Below are 25,585 nucleotides of genomic sequence, written 5' to 3' on the forward strand. Positions count from 1 at the left end.
TAAAATACCAAAACTTAACATTATAATTTAAGGCCTATTATTTCCAAATATCTATTTCTGTCATCCTACCCCTGACCCCCACCCTTTAGTTGACTAGTTCTTCACCTTTTATTATTTGCTAATATGGCTGCTACAGAGTTATAAATTCTCATGGAAGAGATCACATTTTAATCTGCTTGATTATTCCCTACTACCAAGCACAATATTTTATTTCCCAAAGACCTCAATAAGTATATTTTAATATGAACATACAATGTAAGATAATAAACACCTAGCTTACAACATACTAATAATGAGCTTCAGAGTTCAGAACATTAATAGGTCCAAAATTTCCACAATAGCAAGAATGCTGTAAGGCAAAACAACTTTTAAGAATGGATTAAAAGTGTAAGTCTGAAGAATAAAAAAATGCATATAATTTGTTCCACTGTATATACAGGTAATATGTTGTTTTAAAATCGACTCAGTGTGCATGTGAGAATGGAATTTCTAATGGAATGTTCAATGCAATAAAAAAATTGCATGCAGTTAATAGTTTATTAACTTCTAGACCATACAATGGTGAGCACCCTTAAGAACTCAGGAAGAAGATGTGTATTTATTAGCTTTCTAAATTCAAGTAGTTCTGTAGACGCACAGGAATTAGAAGTGAGAATATTCCATTTGGGAGCATATTGTTGGTCAATAGTTGAGCCCTGATGGTTATTCTGCAGAGATGTAATAGTTCACATGGATCTTTGTATCTTGTGGAAGGAATGTAGTCCAACCAATTTGAAATAATTGGATGTCTTCCTAAACTTAGCTGCACCTGAAGAAAAGGGAAATAATTTAATTTTGTAATATTAATAATTGGATTAGTACAAATTATTAACATTTTCTATTTTTTAAATTCAGAAAATAGACTTATAATTGTTTTTACAATATTTTTTCCCAAGCAATCTCACCTGAGGCAAGTATATTTATTCCAATTTATTCTCACAATGACAAAGTTTAAATAATATATCTAAGGACACAAAACATTTCTTACAACTATGTATCTGTATGTTTTTCATTAGAGATGGATCATACACTTAGGTTTTATCAGTTTCTTCTTCTAGAGTAGTGTGGTCAACTTGGTTATCCACTGGAATTATCCAGGGGACTTTAAAATATACCAATGCTGAGGTTCTACTCCAGAAATTCTGTGCCAATTCTCCTGGAGTTGGGCACAGACAACACAAATCCTTAAAGTTCCCCCTACATGATCCAATGATTGTAGAGTAAAACTTCATACTGTTAAGCCACAAGAAGACCTGACAGGAAGCCTGTCCATGCAAAAAGATAACTACATGACACTTTTACTTAAATGATGCATGTTTTCATTACTTATTTATTCAATAACTGAGTAAAGAATAGCTTGTGTTTGCTCAGCACTAAGCTTGATGCTTGGGATAATTGCTGGGGTGTATAAAATAGATGTAGTCTTTGTGCTGACAAAACTGGTCTAGAGGTAAAGACATCTAAATATATATTTACAATAAAATACATACTCTATGGAAGGGGAAACTACTACTTAGAAGTCTGGAAATAAAAAGTAGGGGACATTTAAAATATTTTTTAAGCCAGTTTTTAATGCCATCCTTCACCATTCTGCTCAAGCTACTTTATTTTAGTTTACTAAACTGCTACTGATTGGAACCAGGCTATAAATTCTTTGCCATTCAGACAGGTGATTTTGATTAACTTACTCTATCCTAGTACTTTTCTATTGTGCCTCAGAAATAGCATTCATGGAAATCGATATGCTCTATAATAAATGTGCAGGACTAACACTGGATATGGACAAGCAAATGACTTAAGATACAAACACTTAAGTTTATTTTTTTGCTTTAAAACTTGGTTGCCAAAATAATTTGACTAATTTGCACTCATTACAGTTGGCCATGGCATGGTTAATTGGTATGCATTGTTGAGCCTTAAATACAAAAACCATAACAAAACCCCCCAAAATCAGCAGAGTTATATCTCTTAGGAGTTTATTTCTGAAGTTATACATTTAAAGATAAGGGAGACTGCTAGAGTCCTTGGTAATTTGACTTGTTTAAATTTAGAAGAGTAGCTTTCTTTCCCATTAGCAGACTTATTTCTGTCAACCAGTATGCATGATACAATTTGATGGTGAAACATACAGTTCATTTTGACAGTAAAAATCCCCTCCATTTGGTTGATTTTTTTCTCTAACCTTGGTTTATTCCAAATCCTTATCAAGGAGAGGCCCTCTCTCTACATTTCTGGGGGATAGGTATTTTTAACTGAGCAAATATTTTAAGCCTTTAATTACATTTTTATGTTTAAAATTGTTTTGAAATTTTGAAAAGAAAAATATGTTCCTTGGCATGTGATTGTATTTCTGGGGAGATAATGTAGCTCATTAAAAAAAAACTATATTGGAAAAGAGGTCTGTTAAATTTTTAATTTATTGTGTTTTTAGAGACATAGAAATCCTAACAAATACAGGTTATTATGTAATTGGGGTATAATAACATCCATCTACTTAATTACTACTAAAATAAACTATAAATTAAAAATTCTTTCATATTTGGAAGATGAAATTATGAAATAAAGGACTAATATTTGAGATAATTTAGATTTTGCCTATTTTAAATTTATAAGCATTTATAAGATTAATTTTTCACTGAATGTAATCCATAGCTTAAAAATTAACTTCATACTTTCCTCACAATTTTACCTTTTTTTAAAATTAAAGTATCATTGATATACAATCTTATATTGGTTTCAAATGTATAACAGTGGTTCAACAATTACCCATATTATTAAATCTTTACTTCCTCTGGTGCAATTATCTCTAATAACATATTAAGGTATTAGAGAATCGACTGAATTCTCCATCCTGTGCAACTGTCCCCATGACTAACTTATATTATGATTGTGAATTATTCCTCACAGTTTTATCTTAAATTGATCAATAGTTGAGCCTGTACCCAAAGAACAATACTTTGCTTACCTCTATTTCCCTGATTGAAATGACAGAAAGCACTCTGAAACATAGGACTAAACAAGTTTTGGCATCTTCCTGGATGTCCTCCAATACATGGTCAACCGTTATTCTCATTCTTAAAGGGTAGAGCAATATTGTTAACACAGTGTTGATAGGTTTTTTTTCTCTTTCTAAGATTCCATATTTCAGGAGTATTTTTAAGATAGTGGATTGTCTTGTCTGGGCTACATAAAGCAGAGGTGTGATGCCACTTAGTGGGCTTGGCCAGTAGACTGGTGTGAAAGTTCTGTCAATCAAACAAACAGAAACCTCCTTGAGTATATAAGAAAATGTGGTAAACACTTTATATTAACAGTATGGGAAAATAATAGTGTTATCTTAAATGACTTTGAATCAACTTTACCTTTATATATAACATGTTGTAAGAAGAGTTTTCCACTTTATGAAATCTAGACGAAACTGAAGGTTAAAAGAATAGTACTGCTACACATTTAAACTACCTTTACAGTTGTAAAAACAAAAAGATTTACAATGTGTAGAAAGTGTTTACTTGTAGTAATAGCAATTCTGTTTCTCATTTAAGAAATCCATTCCAATTAGAACCAGTACTATAAAACTGATGAAGCTCTGCAAAATCTAAGATGAAAATCTAAGATGAATTATGTGACTACTTTGATACATTTTTGTTCTTTTTGGTCATATATCAGACATGAGCTAGAATTGAATTTGGAGACTAGATAAGAAAGGAGAAAGTGTTAACTACCTTAATTCTATCTCTTTCATTTTAATAAAATTAGAATTTGTAGGTTTAAGCAAAGTAAATTATAATGAGGGCCATACCAGGTCCCTCAAGGGTAGAATTTTATTTTTCTTCAGTAAAGTTTTGGGAGTCCTCTGAAGTCTTGTCTTTCCTAGAATGCTACGTGATGGGTGGACTTGAAAATTTCTCTCCCCATGTAACAGAAGTAAAAATATTTTTTTTTCTTATTTTGTATAATCATGCTATTGTTTCATTTAAAGACATTTATGTTTGCTATTGACTTGGTCTCTGTATGTAGATAAGACATGGTAGAACCAGCCATATAAGGAATTTTATATTATTATGCCTTGATTTGGCCAAGTAAGCATAGCTTTTAGGAATAAAGAAAGGAAATTCTATTTATGATCCTTGTCCCTGAAATTCTCTTGATTAGTCTAATAAAATGCTAATATATTCTCAAGAACAGTGTACAAATTATAAATATTGGTTTCAGACAACTTGCATAGCAAGGGAAGCATTATTAAAAAGAAGAACTTTAAGATTGCATATGCTTAATTAAGATGAAAGGCAATATGGCATAATGCTATAAACACTGGAGATTTAAAGGTTTGAGATTCCAAGTTTTGGTTCTCCTAACTAGCTGTATGATGTTAGGTAAGTAAACCTCTGTCTTAGTTTCCTCATGCGTTTATGTATTCATTGACTCCTTCATTCATTAATACATGTTTCCCAGTGTACTGAATACCTGATATGCAGAGATGAAAGAGAGAGTGTAGTCAAGATGCTGATTACAGTCTAGTAAGGAAAATAGACAAGTAATTCAATAAGTAAATTTTGTGATTTAAAAAAAGCATGGTGTAGTGCAGAGTAGCATTTTAGAAATTGAGAAGTCGGTTTTGATGTAACTTTACCAGTGTATATATATATATATATATATACACATGTACATATATGTATTGGGACTATATATACATATATATATGAATCCTTTGAAGTGCTATGTATAAGTCTATATACTCTCTCCTGGAATCATGTCTGGATCAATATTGTCTTGAACATCTCATCTTTTTCAAATAATTCCAATATATATCAAAAACTGAACTACCAAGCTACTTTTCCTTCTGTATTCCCTATCCTGCTTATTGATATTTACTTCCCCAAGCCACCACTGCACCCAATTATTTCAGCTTTCTTTGATTTATATGTCTTCTTCCCTTGTCTTTTCAATTCTATTGTAAGCCTTGCTTATATAAAAACCTGTCTAAAAAAAGTCTGTGTGAGGTCTTCTTTGATTACCTGACCTTCTTACTCATGGCACTTTGCACAAACCTTCTTAAGCACTTATCATTTTGGACAACTTGCTTAACATCTCTGATCTTTCATTTTCTTGTTTTCAAAAATGGACGAACAAGGTGAATGATAAAAATTGAAGCTCTACAAGGACAATAATTTTTTGTTTACTCCGCTATTATATTCCTAAATGTCTAGAATAGTGTTTGGCCCAGAGTGGATGCTCAAATATTTGTTCATTGATTTTTAAAATATATAATAAAGATATTATAATATTGTAAATAATATTTTATACTGAATATATAAAAATTTATTCTGTAGTTTTTGGGCCTAACAATATTTTTAATGAAGTACAACCATTTAAAAATTTTAGCGACTATCTAATTTATTCATATTGTACTTTTTAAAAAATAATTTTTTTTTATTGAAGTATAATTTTCATCTAACATTAGTTTCAGGTGTACAACATAATGATTTGGTGTCTATACATTTTGAAATGATCACAGTAAGTCTGGTTACCATCGATCCTCACAAAGTTACAAAACATTATTTTTCATGTGATGAGAACTTTCAAGATCTACTCTAAGCAACATTCAAATACACAATACAATATAGTCATTATGCTGTACATTACATCCCCATGTACTACTTAGTGTAATACCCTCTAGGTCTGTCCATACTGTTGCAAATGGAAGATTTCATTCCTTTTTATGGCTGAGTAGTGCAGTAGTAGTAGTAGTAGTAGTAGTAGTAGTAGTAGTAGTGTGTGTATGTGTGTGTGTGTGTGTGTGTGTGTGTGTGTTGCATCATCTCTATCCATTCATCCATTAATGAACACTTATGCTGGTTCCATATCTGGGCTATTGTAAATAATGCTGCTGTGAATATAGGAGTGGATATATCTCTTTGACTTTTTAATTTCTTCAGGTAAATACACAGAAGTGGAATTGCCAGATTGTATGGTAGTTCTATTGTTAAGATTTTGAGGAACTCTCATGACTGTTTTCCATAATGGCTGCACCAATTTACGTTCCCACTAACACTGCATGAAGGGCCCCTTTTCTCCACATCCTCACCAATGCTTGTTATTGTCTTTTTGAAAATAGCCATTCTGGCAGGTGTGAGGTGATATTAAGATATTGATTTGTAATTCACAGATGATTAGTGATGTTGAATAAATATTCATGTTCCTGTTGGCCATCAGTATGTCTACTTAAGGAAAATGTCTATTTATATCTTCTGCCCATTTTTAATTGGATTATTTGGTGTTTTTCTATGTCACTGATTATGATAAATGAATTTTTTATATATTTTAGATACTAACCTCTTACTGGATAAAGATTTACAAATATCTTTTCCCACTCAGTAGACTTTTTGTTGACAGTTTCCTTTGCTGTGCGGAAGCTTTTTAGTTAAATATAGTCCCATTTAAAAATTTTTTTTCTTTTGTTGCCATTGCCTTTGGAGTCTATCCAAAGAAATACTGCCAACAGTGATGTCAAGGAGCTTACCACCTACGTTCTATTCTAGAAGTTTTATGGTTTCTGGCCTTACATTGAGATATTTAATACATTTGAGTTAATTTTTTTTTAGTATCATTAATCTACAACTACATGAGGAACATTATGTTTACTAGATTCCCCCCTTCACCAAGTCCCCCCCACAAACCCCATTACAGTCATTGTCCATCAGGGTAGTAAGATGCTGTAGAATCACTACTTGCCTTCTCTATGTTACACGGCCCTCTCCATGCCTCCCCCCACATTACACATGCTAATCTTAATGCCCCCTTTCTTTCCTCCCCCCTCCTTATCCCTCCCTTTCCACCCATCCTCCCCAGTCACTTTCCCTTTGGTAACTGTTAGTCCATTCTTGGGTTCTGTGATTCTGCTGCTGTTTTGTTCCTTCAGTTTTTCCTTTGTTCTTATACTCCACAGATGAGTGAGATCATTTGGTACTTGTCTTTCTCTGCCTGGCTTATTTCACTGAGCTCCGTCCTCTAGCTCCATCCATGTTGTTGCAAATGGTAGGATCTGTTTTCTTCTTATTACTGAATAATATTCCATTGCATATATATACCAAATCTTCTTTATCCATTCATCTACTGATGGACACATAGGTTGCTTCCATTTCTTGGCTATTGTAAATAGTGCTGTGATAAACATAGGGGTGCATCTGTCTTTTTCAAACTGGTCTGCTGTATTCTTAGGGTAAATTCCTAGAAGTGGAATTCCTGGGTCAAATGGTATTTCTATTTTGAGCATTTTGAGGAACCCCCATACTGCTTTCCATAATGGTTGAACTAGTTTACATTCCCACCAGCAGTGTAGGAGGGTTCCCTTTTCTCCACAACCTCGCCAACATTTGTTGTTGTTTGTCTTTTGGATGATGGTGATCCTTATTGGTGTGAGGTGATATCTCATTGTGGTTTTAATTTGCATTTCTCTGATGACTAGCGATGTGGAGCTTCTTTTCATGTGCTGTTGGCCGTCTGAATTTCTTCTTTGGAGAAATGTCTGTTCAGCTCCTCTGCCATTTATTAATTGGATTATTTGCTTTTTGTTTGTTGAGGTGTATGAGCTCTTTATATATTTTGGATGTCAACCCTTTATCAGATCTGTCATTTATGAATATATTCTCTCATACTGTAGGATACCTTTTTGTTCTATTGATGGTGTTCCTTGCTGTACAGCTTTTCAGCTTGATATAGTCCCACTTGCTCATTTTTGATTTTGTTTCCCTTTCCCCGGGAGATATGTTCATGAAGAAGTCACTCATGTTCATGTCCAAGAGATTTTTGCCTATGTTTTTTTCTACAAGCTTTATGGTTTCATGACTTACATTCAGGTCTTTGATCCATTTCAAATTTACTTTTGTGTATGGAGTTAAGACAGTGATCCAGTTTCATTCTCTTACATGTAGCTGTCCAGTTTTTCCAGCACCATCTGTTGAAGAGACTGTCATTTCCCCATTGTATGTCCATGGCTCCTTTACCATATATTAATTGACCATATATGTTTGGGTTAATGTCTGGAGTCTCTAATCTGTTCCACTGGTCTGTGGGTCTGTTCTTGTGCCAGTACCAAATTGTCTTGATTACTATGGCTTTGTAGTAGAGCTTGAAGTTGGGGAGCGAGATCCCCCACCCCCTGCCACTTTATTCTTCCTTCTCAGGATTGCTTTGGCTATTCGGGGTCTTTGGTGGTTCCACATGAATTTTTGAACTATTTGTCCCAGTTTGTTGAAGAATGCTGTTGGTAATTTGGTAGGGATTGCATTGAATCTGTAGATTGCTTTGGACAGGATGGCCATTTTGACAATATTAATTCTTCCTAGCCAAGAGCATGGGATGAATTTCCATTTGTTAGTGTCCTCTTTAATTTCTCTTCAGAGTGTCTTGTAGTTTTCTGGGTATAGGTCTTTCACTTCCTTGGTTAAGTTTATTCCTAGGTATTTTATTCTTTTTGATGCAATGGTGAATGGAATTGTTTTCCTGATTTCTCTTTCTATTAGTTCATTGTTAGTGTATAGGAACACCACAGATTTCTGTGTATTAATTTTGCATCCTGTGACTTTGCTGAATTCTGATATTAGTTCTAGTAGTTTTGGAGTGGAGTCTTTAGGGTTTTTTATGTACAATATCATGTCATCTGCAAATAGTGACAGTTTGACTTCTTCTTTACCGATCTGGATTCCTTGTATTTGTTTGTTTTTGTCTAATTGCCATGGCTAGAACCTCCAGTACTATGTTGAATAACAGTGGGGAGAGTGGGCATCCCTGTCTTGTTCCCAATCTTAGAGGAAAAGCTATCAGCTTCTCGCTGTTAAGTATGATGTCGACTGTGGGTTTATCGTATATGGCCTTTATTATGTTGAGGTACTTGCCCTCTGTACCCATTTTGTTGAGAGTTTTTTTCATGAATGGATGTTGAATTTTGTTGAATGCTTTTTCAGCGTTTATGGAGATGATCATGTGGTTTTTGTCCTTTTTGTTTAAGTGGTGGATGATGTTGATGGATTTTCGAATGTTTTGATTACTGATTCAATCTCTACCAGTAATAGATCTTTTTAGACTTTCTGTTTCTTCTTGATTCAGTCTTGGAAGGTTGTATGTTTCTAGGAATTCATTACTTTGAGGTTGTCCAGTCTTTTGACATATAATTGTTCTTGCTAGTCTCTTATGAGCCTGTGTATTTCTCTGATGTCAGTTGTAACTTCTCTTTCATTTCTAATTTTATTTATTTATTTTTTAAAAAACAAAAGGCTTAAGGTTTGTCAATTTTATCTTTTCAAAGAACCTGATCTTTGGTTGAAATGAAAGTTTCACTGATCTTTTCTGTTGTCTTTTTTAGACTCTAATTCATTTATTTTTGCTCTGCTTTTTATTATTGTCTGTCTTCCTTTTACTAACTTTGGGCTTTGTTTGCTCTTCTTATTCTAGTTCCTTTAGGTATAGGGTTAGGTTGTTTATTTGAGAGTTTTTCTTGAGGTAGGCCTGTATTGCTATAATAGTAAAACTGTTTTTGCTGCATCCCATAGATTTTGGTGTGTTATAGTTCCATTTTCATTTGCCTCAAGGTATTTTTCTCCTTTGATATCTTCATTGACCTACTGGTTGTTCAGTAGCATGTTGTTTAATATCTACATATTTATGATTTTTCCAGTTTTCTTCTTGTAATTGGTTTCAAGTTATACCATTATGGTTGAAGATAATTGATAAGGATTCCGATATTCTTATATTTACTAAAGCTTGTTTTGTGGCCTAACTTATGATCTATCCTGGAGAATGTTACATGTGCACTTAAGAATGTGTATTTTGCTGCTTTTGGATGGAATGTTCTATATATAACCCATTAAGTCCATCTGGTCAGTGTATCATTTAAGACCAGTATTTCCTTACTGATTTTTCTGTCTGGATGATCTATCCAGTGATGTAAGTGAGGTAGTAAAGACTCCTACTATTACTATATTGTATTGCCAATTTCTTCCTTTATATCTGTTAATATTTTTATATGTATATTTAGGTGCTCCTATGTTGGGTGCATAAATATTTACAAATGTTATATCTTCTTTTTGGAGTGAGCCTTTATTATTATGCAATGCCTATCTTTATGTTTTATTACAGTCTTTCTTTTGAAGTCTGTTTGTCTGATGTAAGTAGAGCTTTCTTTGGTTTCCTTTAGCATGAAACATCTTTTTCCATCCCTTCACTTTCAGTCTGTGTGCTTTTACATCTGAAGTGAGTTGTTTGTAGGAAGCCTATAGTGTGTGTGTTTATCCATTCAGCTACTCAGTGTCTTTTGATTAGAGAATTTAGTCCATTTACACTTAAAGTAATTATCAGTAAGTAAGTACTTATTGCCATGTTGTTAATTGTTTTCTGGGTGTTTTGTATTCCTGTCTTTTCTTTCTGCTTTCCTCCCTTGTAGTTTGATGCCTTTCTATAGTGTTATGCTTAGATTCTTTTCTCATTATCCTTTGTGTATCTACTATAGGTTTTAGCTTGTGGTTATCATGAGGCTCACATAAGAGTTTATATATTTATTTTTTTAACTAAATTTTTACTCCTCCCCCATTTTGTTTCTGCTGTCATGTTTTACATCTTTGTATTTTGTGTATCTCTTAACTTATTGTTGTAGTTAAATTTATTTTTACTACTTTTGTCTTTCAACTTTCATAGTAGCTTTATAAGTGTTTAATCCACTACTTTTAGTATGTTTTTACCTTTACCAGTGAAATTTTTACTTTCACATGTTGTTAATAATTAGTCACCTTCCTTTTCATCTTAAAGAAGTTCCTTTAACATTTCTTGTAAGACTGGTTTAGTGGTAATGAACTCCTTTAGCTTTTGCTTTTCTGGAAAGCTATTTGTCTTTCAATTTTGAATGATATCCTTGTCAGGTAGCATATTCTTGGTTGGAAGTTGTTTTGTTGTGTTTCATTTTTTCCCTTTTAATACTTTGAATATGTCATGCTACTCCCTTCTGGTCTACAAAGTTTCTGCTGAGAAATCTGCTGATAGTCTTATGACGTTTCCCTTGTATGTAACAAGTTGTTTTTCTTGCTGCTTCTAAGATTCTGTTTTTAACTTGTGACAGTTTAATTATAATGTGTCTTGGTGTGGCTTTCTTTGGGATCATCTTGTTTAGAACTTTCTGGACTTCCTGCATCTGGATGTCTGTTTCCTTCCTTTTGTTAGGGAAGGTGTCAGACACTAATATCTTCAAATAAGTTGTCTGCCCCTTTCTTTGTGTTATCCTTCTGGAACCCCTATAATTTGAATTTTATTCTGCTTAAAGTTATCTCATGAGTGCCTTAAGCTATGTTTATTTTTAATTTTTTTTCTTTTTGCTCCAGTTTGGGTGAATTCAACTGCCCTTTCATCCATCTCACTGATTCTTCTGCTCCTTCCCATCTGCTGTTGAACCCCTCTATTTTTTAGTTCAGTTACTGTATTCTTCAACTCTGTGACTTTTTTTTGGTACTTTCATATATTTTTTATCTATTTTTTGAAGTTTCTCATTATGTTCATTAATTCTTCTCCTGAGATCAGTGAGCATATTTATGACCATTATTTTGAACTCTTTGTTAGGTAAATTACTTATCTCCATTTTTAATTAATGCTTTTTCTGGAGTTCTTTTTTGTTCTTTCATTTGCAACATATTCCTCTGTTCCTCATTTTGCTTGACTCTCTGCTTCCATGTGTAAATGAAACATCTATCTCTCATAGTTTTGAAGGAGTGACCTTGTGTAGGAGATAAGCATGATCTTTTAACATTTCCCTAGCTCTTGGTTGTTTCTCAAACTATCTCTTTGTTTCAGACCTGTGGAGCCTGTAAAGGCAATCTCCACATCAACCAATGCCAGGAACTCAAGAAGTGTCCCCTCTGTGGGCTGCACTTCCCTGCTGGGTCTGGTAATGGCCACAGTGGTGGTACAGAGGGACAGGGCATTTACCTGCCAGGTCAGGTGGCAGCTGTGGGGCTGGCATAATGGAATAATGTGCTCACTCACCAATGCTAGAAGGCTAGAATGAGAATGTAACAATGGTGCCCACCAGGGCCTCCATTCCTAGATGGGGTTCCAGTAGGCTTCTGCCTCTCTGGTGGATGGATGCCTTAATGTTAGCAAATAAATCTTCTCATATAGTCTAAATGCTTTTCAATCTATTACTGTTGAGCTGGGTCCCAGAGTGCATAAGTTTGTACATGAGACCTCTAAGAACAGAATCTCCTTTCTTCACAGTCCTGTGTACCTCCTGAACATAAACTCTACTGATTTCAAAGCCAGATGTTTTGGGAGCTCATCTTTCCAGTGCAGGCCCCAAGGATTGGGGTGCTTGTTGTGGGGCATAAACCCCTTGCTCCTCAGGGAGAGGCTTCATTTTTGTGAGATCCTTCCAGACTCCTCCTGATTGTGGATAACCATAACAAGCGTGAGGTTTTTGGTTAAGACCATATCTGTTTCTCCTGCCTATCTCAGTGGCCTTTTATCCTTTTTGGTGGAAGAGCTGTTCAGCTCATTTTCAGGTTGTTTTTTTTTTTTTAGGGTATTGTTGAATATGTAGCTGTATCTTTGTTGTGTTCGTGGGACATGGTCAATTTAGGATCCTCCTATACCCCATCTTGAACTGCCTATGATGTTGCTCACTCTTAAGAAGACACTTGCCTTAAGAGATGTATAAGTATGGGAATTCAGGGGATTTAGGAGACAAAAATACTTCAAGTAGTCCTTGTTAAGATTTAGAGATATTAGTTGATTTTAAGACATTAAGATTGACATTAACTTTAGAAGATATTTTAAATCCAAAATGTTGAAAATATAACTAAAACTCAAATAGGTTTAAAATGAGATTTAAAAGTCTAATTTATACCCAAATGACATATGATTAATCCTCATGTTTAAAGAACATGTTACTGTAAACCAAACTTTGCTTAATCTGTACTGACAGTTAATTATAACAGTACTTACATGGATGGAGTGAGGCAAGCAAAGCAAGAATCAGTTTTTAAATGTGAGGTTAATAAACTGAACCCTATTATCTGAAAACCTGTCATGAGCACTTACAAAATGGGACATAATATTTCTATAGAGAATGATTCCATTTTATAGTTATAATAATTATTTCTAATTTTTCATACTCTTCCTTTGGTTTCTAGCTGCCAAATCCATAGATGCTTCAACATAATAATTTTATCTCTGATATTTAACACAGCTGACCTGAAACCATGTCTTTCCAAATCAGTGGGACCATTCTTTTCAAGTTTTATCCACTTCCTCATTGACTATTCCTTCTTAACCATCTTTCACTGCTCCCTTTTCCTCTGTCCTCACATTCTAGGTAAAGTAGTTGTGGTCCTTTGACTAATTTTCATTTGGCTAATTGTTTTCAAGCAGTTTCACCCCTGAACATAACTTTACCATCTATTAATTTATTCAACAAATATTTATTGAATGCATACTCAGTGCCAGACACTGTTTTAGATGCTTAGGACACAAGGGTGAACAAAAGAAACATGCCTACTTTCTTGCTTATATTGTAGTGAGGGATAACAGACTATACAGAATGAACATAACAAAAAGTTTTTATAATATGTTAGGTTTGATACATGCTGTGTAAAAAAAGTAGAGTAGGATAAATATGGAAATGCTGGGGTATGCAGTGAAGGAATTTTCCAATTTTATGTAGGATGATAGGAGAGGGCCTTACTGAAAGGTGATATTTGGATAAAGAAGAAAGACATGAAAAAGTTAGCCATTTGGATATTTAAGGGCCCCAAGGCAGGAGATTATGCCTGGAGTGGTGAAAGAAGATTAAGAAAGCCAGTATGGCTGGAAGAGTAAAAAGGGTGAGGGTAGTAGGAAATGAGGACAGAGTTAATAGGATGTCACATCAAGTAAAGCCTTGTAGACTACTGTAAGAACTTCATCTTTTACTCTAAATGGAATGGAAGAGCCACTGGGTATTTTGAATAGAAAAGTAACATGAACTTTGTTGAGAATTTGTTAGAGATAGAAGAGAAATCACAGCTTAATACAGGGTAATAACAGTGGATGTGGTAGGATTCTGTATATGGTTTGAAGCTAGAATTAACAGATACACTGACAGATAGGATATAGAATGTAAGAGAAAGTGAGATGTCACAGGTAACACTATCTAGCCACCTACTGCAAATCTGTACCTGGATATCCCTTAGGTAATGCAAACTCATATATGCAAAGCTGACTTTGTAGGTATCTTTTAATAATCTTACTAGGTTCATGGCATGACCATTTGGTATGCTAAATAATGTCCTCTCAAAATGGCAAAAGGGACTCTGCAGGTGTAACTAAGACAAGGACCTTGAGATGGGAGATTATCCAGGTGGACCCAGTATAATCACAAGAATCCTTATAAGAACTGTCAGAGAAGATACACAGTCCTGGCTTTGAAGACAGAGGCAGAGGCCATGAGCCAAGGAATGCAGGCAGCCTCCAGAAGCTGGCAAGGAGACATTCTCCCCTAGAGCCTTCAGAAGGAACCTCCTACTCCAGAAGGAACCCCTATACCTATGACGTGCTGACAACTTGATTTTAGCCCTATATCCATATTCTGGACTTCTGATATCCAGAACTACACAATAATAAATTTTTGTTGTTTTAAGCCACTAAGTTTGTGGCAATTTGTTACAGCAGCAACAAGAAACAATCATCAACCAGCCACAAAATTTAGAAATCTGAGGATTAACTCTCTTCTGTCTTTGATTCTGCACTTCTAGACACTCACTGTGTCTTGCTATTCTACTTAATAAATCTCTTCTTTCCCTCACTGCTATAGTTTTAGTTTAAGTCCTCATTATGATTTACCTAAACAGTTGTGGTATCAAAGAGTGGATTCAGGTTGAGAGGCTGGTGTGGAACAGAATTAGTTCTCCCCCAAACCTAATGAAAATACACATATAAGCTAAGTAAACATAGTATGCTTACCACACAAATTCAGTATCAAGCAACTTCTTTTCCACCCACTTCTTTTTAATAAGATTACTTCCCCCAACCCTTCCTGTATAGAAGTTCTGGAGCTGCTGTTGTACCTGGAGTGTTTGAGCAGTCACTAACTGGCCCCCCTGCCTCCAGATCCATCCTCCCGTCCCGCAATCCATTCTTCAAATGGGAGCTGATAAATCTTTTCATTTTATAAGTCTGACCTTCACTGATTAGGCATCATCCATGGTCTAAATTTCAAATTCCTTAGTATGGCCTACAGAGTCCTTCAGTTTTCACTTCTAGGCTTCATCTCTTGCTACTACCTGATTCCCACGTTATCTAGCAACTGATGGATTGCCTCTAGTCACTGGATACAAATTCATGTCTCCTTTGGCTTTAGTCATCTTGTCTTTGCCTGGATTATATTTCAAGGGAAAGAAAGGGAAAACATCTTTCAAAAATCATTCAGGACATATTTCTTCTAGAGAGCCTTCTCAGATACGTGCTCCTCCCCAGCAGTTTACCAGTTTCTTTCTCTGTCTTCTCTATCTGTATGATTCTGTTTTTGCACTTACAGTATAATTATAATTTTTTTATGGCTCACTTAGTAGTCTGTGAGCTCTTCAAAATCAGGAAGTATGACTGCTTTTGTATTCTCAACTAATTATACAGTGCCTAGCACGTAGAAATGCTTAATAAACAATTATTGTTTTTTTAATTGAATGACATCTTTATTTAACTACTTACAGTCTGTCATACTGTTGCATCTAAATTTTTACTGCAGGTTTATTGTAAAAATGAACAAACTTAAGTTCCTTTCCCTCATTAATTCTGCTCTCCTCTATTTAGACACTTTATTATAATAGAGAAATTATCAAACTGGAATTTATATAGGGAAGGGTGACCAAAGAATGGTGCTGCTGCAGAAATTAAAAGGAAAAAAACAATAGGAAATTTAGGGTATTCATTATGGGAACATAATAGCTGTGTTCAAATATTTGAGAGGTTTTCATGTGGAAGAGAGAATGAGTAGACTTTGTTTTCTATAGCTCCAGGGGCAGAATTGGTGAAATGGAGACAGACTTCAGCACACTATGAGAAAGAAGAATCTAATAAAGCTGTATAAAAATTCATTTTTTCATTCAACAAAATCTTGATTGAGCACTTGCTGTGTATTTGCATAGTTCTAGGCACTGATGATCCAATGTTGAAGAAGTAGTCAAGGTTCCTCCTCCCATGGAGCTTACTTTTAGTGAGAGTAGATAATAAATCAATGGGGAAAAAAAAAAGACCAACAGCAAATACACAGGGTAATCAGTGCTGGTGCAGAAAATTAAAATACAGTGGTATGATATTGACTGTGTGGCTTCTTTAGGTGGTGTCACCAGGAAATGCCTCTTTGAGGAGATAACATTTATACTATGACCCAGCTGATAAAAAAGAGCTAACCACAGGAAGATCTGAGTGAAGATATTTTCAGGCAGAGGGAACAGTTGCTACAAAGTCTTCAGGCGGGAGTGAACTTGATGCTCAAGAATCAGAAAGGTCTGTGTGGCTAGGGGAAGAGTTGGCATGAGCTTGGATTTGGTTAAAATAGGGGCCAAATCATGTAGGACTTTTTAAAAGTGGGTATTGAGTTTGAATTTTATTCCACTTGTAGTAAGAAAACTTTGGAGGATTTTAAACATGGGTAATATGACACATTCTTATACTTTTATAAAGTCACTTAGGCCTCTGAATCAAGATAATAGGGCTGAGAGTGAAGAACAGAAGCTAGAAGGCTCACTAGGAGCCTTGCAGTTGTCTAGGCAAGAGATGGTGGTGGCTTTACCTCAGAAATGGAGGAGATGAGAAAGAAGTGTAACCAATTGGAATATGTCTCAGAGACTAAGTCCCAAGGACTTGCTGATGTATTGGTGAAAGAAAGAGAATAATCAAGAATAAATCCTAATTTTCTGGCCTGAGTAACAGGGGTCATTAATCAGGTGGAAAATTCAGAGGAAGGAGCAAGTTGACAGGGAGAGTTAGATCAATATTCTCTTTTGTTTCTGTTAAGTTTGACATGTTTTGTAGGGATGTTGAGTAAACAGCTTAATATAGAAGGAGTCCTGGAGCTCAGAAAAGAGGTCAAGACTAGAGATACAGATATGGAAATCATTGGAATACACATAATATTTAAAGTCATGGAGACTGAGTAAAGTCTGTGAAGGAGTGTATAGCTAGCAAAGTCAAGGGTCATTGGGCAAAGGTCTCGTTTACCTCAGGAAATGGTTAACTCAGTACTACTAGAGTTGTTCAAGAAAGGACCGATGAGCGTCAGCCAAGGATGCTCTACAAAGTGTTGCTGCTCAGGGGTCAGGTTTGCCAATGAGTTCTTAGGTCCCCTCTGAATCTAAAATTCCATGATTCTGAAAAGATCTAAATGACATCATAGTACAGAGAATTGGCCTGTACTGTGTTTCACCTTGTGGATGTTTCTAAGTCAAGATTTGCTGATTTTAAAACTGTCAAGACAGTTGATAATGGCACTCTTTTATGCCCCACTATGTGTTTCCCTTTCTTTTATTTTTCTTCCTTTCTTTTCAGTTTCCTCTTTCTTTCCATTTAAAACTTTTAAAATTTATCCTCTCCTGTTTTACTCCCACTTTTCTTTCCCATGAGCCTGCAAGGGATTCATATAGTCATTACTTAGCCTAACTAGGGACACTCAGTATTAGAAGCAGATCTCTACTATAGTTACAAATATAATGGTCCTTAAAACAACCAAAAAGTACTATTTTGGAGTTTTATTTATCGATATTCCAGGCCCACGGCTATCAGTTCATGTACTTGTGAAGCAAAGCAATCTAGTGGGTCTCCAATACCACAGTGATACATAATCAAGGAAACAACTCAGGCAGAATCTAAATTGGTCTGGTCTTTAACTGATCTTGCCTGTCTTTTTTATTACATATGGCTCCTATCATTGTGCCTAGTACAGTATCTCATACCTAGTAAGGTGATAAACACTTTGTTGAATGAAAGAACAAATGCACTTCTGTTCTAATCAAACTAACACCTGAAACCAAAGAGTAAACTGGAGTTAGTGCAAACTAACTTTAAAATCTAGGTTATGGACCCTACAAATACTTTATTTTCATAAGATCCTCAGTAGTATTCATTAACTAATTTGACATGTTCAGATTATGTGAAAATTTGGGTCTATAACAGATTGAATCAGGTGTTTGACTTTCATTGTGCTCAATTCAGGAGAATTTGGAGTCAGATTTATCAATGTTTAACATGCAAATAAAATAATTGTATTTAATAAGCATCATTAGTCAGCATGTGTATATTCTGAATTATACTTTGAAAGTTAATTTACATACATACTGTACATATACATTCCAGGTTTCTCAGAAAGAAGAGATCACAGTATTACCCAAAATTATGTCTTTGTCTAATTAGAGAAATTTAAGTTGTCTAACTTTGCATTACATCATATGTAAGCTTTATAGAACAGAATCACTAGTAATTTATTGGCACGTAATAATGTACATATAGGTAAAAATTTTATTGAGTAAATAATGAAGGAGTGAACAAATGAATGAACAATCAATTCAGGAATTCCTTACCCATATATAGCCAGTATGCATATTCATTTATGAAAAAGTATAATCTCCTAAAGAGAATTTTTTTCCTTTTATGGTGAAAACCCATGAGATTATTACCTCTGTGCCAGGTTACAACTTCTGTCTTGAGCATAGTCCTTCTTTGTCTTCTTGAGAAGCAATTCCACAAAGTCAGGATTACCTTTTCTAACAAAAACCCAATACAGAATTGTATTCACACATATTTCAGTAAATTCCAAGTTAAAATTCTCTTCGAAACGGTATCCTGATTTTTCCACAAATGCAATATAATCTGTAAGTAGTATGTCAAACCCATCCAAGTTGAGGCACCTCAGAATATTTGCCAGTGTTCTGTAAATCCTGGGTTCATAATAATGATATCCGCACTGACCCAAAAACTGCAAGGATGGTCTTTTAACAATTTTGTCAAAGAGATTGCAAAATATATTGCTTCTTGGATGAAAAGTCTTATGACATAATTTAGAAGATTTACTCATTGCTACTTAAGGCAACAATATAGAAATAAAATCCCAGGAAGTCATACTATAACCCTTCATCTACATATTTCGGTGATGTGGTAGTCTTTCCTCCACAAACAGTAAGTGCCCTTTAAACTGCAGCCAGAAAAATTACCCTATGAAATACTACCACAAAGTACTGGATGACATCACAATGGAGAGAGGTTTGTGATCAACATAGGTCAGGAATTTGGAATATTATATTGTAACTGGTGATATTTGAGAGGATATTGGACAGAAATGATATATGTAAGAACTAAGATATAATATTCTTAAATATTAAGAATTCAGCTCAAGCTAGTATGTGTATTTATCAGATACTAAAAGCACAGTCTATACATTAGAAAAAATAATATTAGTAATCAGAGAATGATTGTTACTTTTAGACTATCATGCACAGAAAGATAATGAAAGGTACAGTGAAAAAGGTCAAGTACTGTTGTTCTGATGTTTGACTTGAGTACTTCATGTTCTCACTTAATCCTCATAGGATATTTTCTCTATTTGGTAGTTGGGGAAACTGGGGCTTAGACAGGTTAAGAGACTTGCCAGTAAGCACTGTAATAATTCCAGGGAGAAAAAATATCATATATTACATAAAATTTGGAAACATTTCAGAATTTAAAATTTTATAGACATAATTTCTCTATAAATTAAGCAGTCTATATACAGTTTGGGCATTAAAGGTTCTTTAAGCTTGGTATGTCATCCTTGCCCCAGTAAAATAAAAAAGAAACATTATGGTTGTTTTATCATTACTTAGTAGTTATACTTCAGTCATTTTCTGTTTAATTTAACAATTTAGCAATTTTAAAGATACTTAAATTTTTTTTCCTCATTGCATACTTTTTTTAAAATCACATGAAGTCTCTTTAGTAAAGGGCAATTATAATTCTGGGCTTACAATAATACATTTTCACTAATAATGTATTTAATTCTATAAACTCTAAATTCTCTTTTCCTGTAATAGCATGAATACCTGTAGCTATTGTCATCTTTCTGAAAGCTAAGAGTTTTGTTGTTTTCCTCTACTTTTTTTTTATTTCTTCCACTTCAAAAAATACATATTTAAGTTGAACTATTTTCATTGTTTTCTTAATAATATTATACAAAAAGGTTGTAAAAAGTTGAAACATTATAGAGCCAGTGAAGAGTCTCTCCCTAAGATAATCATATTTGCAGTTTTATGTATATAGCCCTTCAAATATTTTTATGCTTATATGTAAATAAATATACTATTGCATACTTTATTCTTTTACACAAATGGGATGATAATATACAAATGGGATAGTAATCACTGGTTTTATTATCTACTTTTTTATTTATATATCATAGGTACCTTTGTGTGACCATATATAATAGTTAACATATGTACTACCTACTATGTAGCAGGCACTATTTTAAGTACTTTGCATATTAACTTCTTTAATTGTAACAGCAATTTCACTTCTCAACAATGGAAGCTGAGATGCAGAGTCTAAGTGACTTGCCTGAGATGGTATGCCTAGTAACTGGTAAAACTGGGATTTTAACCCAGGCATGATGGTGCTGGAGACTTTACCTCTACTCTTTTCTGCTTCTCCAAGAAGACAACTACCTTTCCATTTTCATAGTTAATTTATAAGTAGAGGTCATGACAAGAGCTCTGCAATTATATTTCAAAAACAAACAGATGGTAGATTAATCATCCTTTGGGAAAAAAGTGTTGTTATTAAAAATAACAATGTATATCTCTGCATGAATAAATTTTTTTCTTTTTCCTTTATAATTTTCTTTATGATTTAAATGTCATTGAGTATGTATAGTTTTTTGGAATCAGAAGAACCAGTCATTTTCACTTTAACTGTAATAAATGAAATATGTTAAGTCAAAATTGGTGCCACTTTAGTTTTTAATTTTTTAAAAGATTATAACCACTGCTAATGGTAAACATGAAAGACATACAGGAGGCAATCTACTGATGAATGACAGTAATAGCTAACATATATTGAGTTCTTATGTAGTTGTACTATACTAGACAGGTACTTGATATGCATTTTCTCATTTAATTCTCCTAATACTCTCTACTGTCTATGTTTTACAGCTGAGGAACCTGAAATTTAGATTGGTTAAGACACTTTACAGAGGTCAAACAGCTAGTGAGTAGCAGTGATTTGAATCAAGGCTGAGTCCACAGTCCATGTCCTCTGTGTCCAGTTACTTCTTTGGTATAGCTGTAATATGTGCTACAGAGTATAGTTTATACATCTACAGAGTATAGTTTATACATCTCATATTCATGGAAAGCCTTCAGTAAAATCATTAGAAGTCTAATGACATTGAAAATATGTCCAACAGCTTTAATAAATGTCCCAATTTAAAGAAAAATGTTCCTTACATTATACACAAGTAATTGTGAAATTATGAGTTTCAAATAAATATTTTACTGTTCTTTTCATTATGCAAGATTAAATAACCTGGGTATAAATTGCATGTTGACCTCTATGTGTTGTAAGCCAAAAGCTTATAGGTCCCAAATACTGCCTGAAGTTCCTACTCAGTTGTCCTTTAAGTTAGGCTTTTCAGGCCTAAATCTGGAAGGTTTACCCTTGAGACCATTATCATTCATTAATTCTTTAAGTAGATTCATTTTTATTAAGATACCTAAACCCATAATCTGGCTGGGCCCATCACAGCTACATTTTGTTAAGGAGGAAGCATATATGGAAAATCCTAGCACAATGGTTTAAGGATCTGGAAAGGACAAAGGATGCAGCAGGGCGGTGTTGGAAGGTGACTAAGGGGAAGCACAAAGGACAAACTTGGCCTGTTAAGCTGTTTCACCAGAGATGCGTTGTAAATCATAGCTTACATACGGATCATATATACATAGGGATGTATTTATATGATCTCAGCAACAGTAAAACAAATGTCAATGGATAAAAATGGACTTTTATGGATTCAATAGTACAGTTTCTACATAATTATATACAATTATTATTTGTAAAAATTCTTATCTACTCTATAAAGTGTATGTTAGCCCTCTTACTGAGCTCTCTCAATTACACTCACATTTAGTATTGATTTATGTATTTAAAAGAAGATAAAAACCAAACAATTGAGAGAAGAGGAATTTCCTCACTTCTAAGTATGTGTAAGAACAGTGCATACTTGAAAAGGCAGAATGAAAAGTATGTGTATATATTGTATGATGTCTTAAATGCGTATTTAATCACTCTGTGTAAGTTTTAAAGGATATCTTAAAATACATGGCAAACTGAATTTTTCTCTATTTGGGAATTCAATCAATGCTCTAGAAACACTTAAACTCATAATTCTAGCTCCCTCTCAGAACTTTGAATTGCATAGAACTACAGTTTGTCAGACTTATTTCTAGCTTATGGTATCCACTCAAATTCTTAACTCAATATTTAACTTCAAGTTTTAACTCAAATTTTTGAACTAGGCTATTTTAAGTCATAGATTAAGCCAATTTATATATGAGTTTTTTTGGGGACTATACTTACCACTCTGGCTAGTCAGGTGTGGCTTGGATAAGCAAACATCACAAAATATCTAGGTTACAATTAAAAATTTTAAATAAACATACAGATGGTTTATATTAAGCATATTAGAAATATGGTTACTTAGAACAATAAGTACATATATGAACATTTTAACCCTTTAAAAACCAAAATCTAATGTCTAATCCCTCTAATTCTACTGAAAACTTTCAACAGGTTAGATATTCTGGGATTATGAGGACTGAGGGCAACTAATAGATTTTTATCTGTCATTTTTCTGTTTAGCTATGCAAAGTTCTTTCAGATGAACATATATAATGAAGGTATCATCAAAAATACATTAAAACCCCCACTTCCTTTCTCTGTGTGGAAATAACATCACCTTTCATGTGTAAAAGTATAACTAAGGTTCTTAATTTCCCCTTCCGCAATGGAATGTCATCTTTCCCATTTTTTGTGTCATTTTTTGTTTTGTTTTAAATTGTGATTTACCAAAAAAAACAAACAAAACTCACTTAATTTGAAATCTACACAAACTTTTAAGTGTATAGTACAGTATTGTTAATTATGTTCATATTGTTCAGCAGATATCCAGAACTTTTCATCTTGCATAACTAAAACTATGCCTGTGGAACAGCCAACTCCCCTTTCCCCTTTCCCACAGCATCTGGTAATTACCATTTTACTTTCTGCTTCTGAGTTTGACTTCTTTAGCTACCTCATATAATCAGAATTATGCAGTAGTTGTCCTTCTATGACAGGCTTATTTCACTTAGCATCATGTCCTCAAGGCTCATCCATATTGTTTTCCTATGGCAGGATTTCCTTTAAGGCTGAATATTATTTCATTGCATGTATATACCATAGTTTCTTTATCCATTCATCGGCCAATGGACCATGAGGTTGTTTCAACCTCTTGGCTTAATGTAGTTAAAAACAGCAATGAATATAGAATGTAAATATCTGTTAGAGCTCTTGTTTTAATTTTTGTTTTGGATAACTATGCAGAAATGGGACTGCTAGGTAATATGGTAGTTGTATTTTTAATTTTTTGAGGAATCTCCATGCTGTTTTCCATAATGGTCATACCATTTTAAATTCCTGGCATTGCACAAGAGTTCTAATTTCTACATGTTTTGCTAGCATTTGTTGTTTTCTGTTGTTTTGATATTGGCCATCCTAACAGGTGTGAGACGACATCTCACTGTGTTTTTGTCTTACATTTCCCTAATAATTAATGATGTTGGGCATCTCTTCATATTCCTGCTGGCCATTTGTATGCCTTCTTTAGAGAAATGTCTATTCAAATCCTTCACCCTATTAAAAAAATTTTTTTTGTTATGTTGTAGGAGTACTTTATATATTTTAGATTTTAATTCCTTATCAAGTTTATTGTTTGCAAATATTTTCTCCATTCCATAGGGTACATTTTTACTCTGCTAACTGTTTCCTTTGCTGCATAGGAGCTGTCAATTTTTTATATAGTCCCACTTGTCTATTTTCACTTTTGTTGGCTATGCTTTGCATGTCAAATCTAAGAAGCCATTATTAATTCTTTGATCCATTTTGAGTTGATTTTTGTATATGGTATAAGATAAGGATCCAATTGCTTTTTTTCCATGTGTATATTCAGTTTTCCCAACAACATTTGTTGAAGAGACTATGTTTTTGCCACTGTGCACACTCATTGAAGGTCATTGAACCATATATGTTTGGATTTATTTCTAGGCTCTCTACTTGTTTCATTGTTCAAGATGTCTGTCTATCTTTATGCCAGTACCATGCTGTTTTGATTACTGCAGCATTGTAATATGTTTTGAAGTTAAGAAGTGTGAGGCCTTCAGTTTTATTCTTCTTTATCAAGATTGTTTTGGCTTTTCAAAGTCCTTTGTGATTCCATCTGAGCTATAGGATTATTTTTCCTATTTCTGTAAAAGATGTCTTTGCTCTTTTGATAGGGATTGCATTGAATTTTTAGATTGCTTTTGGTAGTATGGATATTTTAACAATATTAAGTCTTCCAATCCATGAATACAGCATGTCTTTCCATTTATTCATGTCACATTTTTCTTTCAGCAATGTTTTATAGTTTTCAATGTACAGTCTTTCACCACTTTGGTTTAGTTTATTCCTAAGTATTTTGATGCAACTGTAAATAGGATTGTTTCCTTACTTTCCTTTTTGGATTGTTCATTGTTAACATACAGAAAAACAACTGATTTTTGTATGTTGATACTGTATCCTGCAACCTTACTGAACTTGTTTATTATTTCTAACATTTTTTGTGAAATCTTTAGGCTTGTCTTACATATAAGATCATCTCATCTACAAGCAGAGATAATTTTACTTTCTCCTTCCAATTTTGATGCCTTTTACTTCTTTTTCTTTCCTAATTGCTCTAGCTAGGACTATAGTACTATGTTGAATAATAGTTGAAAGAGCACTTGCCTTGTTCCTGATCTTAGAGGAAAAACTTTCAGATTTTTACCATTGAGTATAATGGTAAATAGAGTACTATATTAATTTCCCAGTGAGTACTGTGGACTTGTCATATATAACCTTTATTATGTTGAGGTAATTTCCTTCTATTCCTAGTTTGTTAAGGTTTTTTTTTTTTTTGCTATGAAAGGGCTTTGAATTTTGTCAAATACTTTTTCTTCATTTATTGATATGATCATGTAATTCCCCCCTTTGTTATGTTTATGTGGTGAATCACATCAATTGATTTTTGTATGATGAACCATCCTTGCATCTCAGAGATAAACCCCACTTGGTCATGGTATATAATCCTCTTAGTGTGCTATTGGATTCGGTTTGCTAGAATTTTGTTGAGGATCTTTGCATCTATATTTATCAGGGATATTGACCTATAGTTTTCTTTGTTTGGTTTTGTCAGGTTAATGCTGGTATCATAAAATGAGATTGGAAATGTGCCTCCTGA

General features: G+C 33.9%; 1 protein-coding gene across 1 annotated transcript; it reads right to left on the reverse strand.

Moving 5' to 3' along the window:
* Nucleotides 1-552: 552 nt before the first annotated feature.
* ASB17 (ankyrin repeat and SOCS box containing 17) lies at nt 553-19,233 on the reverse strand. The gene is made up of 3 exons (XM_017668009.3): nt 18,723-19,233; nt 3,005-3,284; nt 553-808 (listed from the first exon to the last, which is right to left on the reverse strand). The coding sequence occupies exons 1-3, from the start codon at nt 19,118-19,120 to the stop codon at nt 602-604; spliced, it is 885 nt and encodes a 294-aa protein (XP_017523498.1). The 5' UTR covers nt 19,121-19,233; the 3' UTR covers nt 553-601.
* Between the last annotated feature and the right edge of the window lie 6,352 nt (nt 19,234-25,585).

Source organism: Manis javanica, chromosome 4 (genome assembly GCF_040802235.1).
Source record: "Manis javanica isolate MJ-LG chromosome 4, MJ_LKY, whole genome shotgun sequence".
Lineage (NCBI taxonomy): Eukaryota > Metazoa > Chordata > Mammalia > Pholidota > Manidae > Manis > Manis javanica.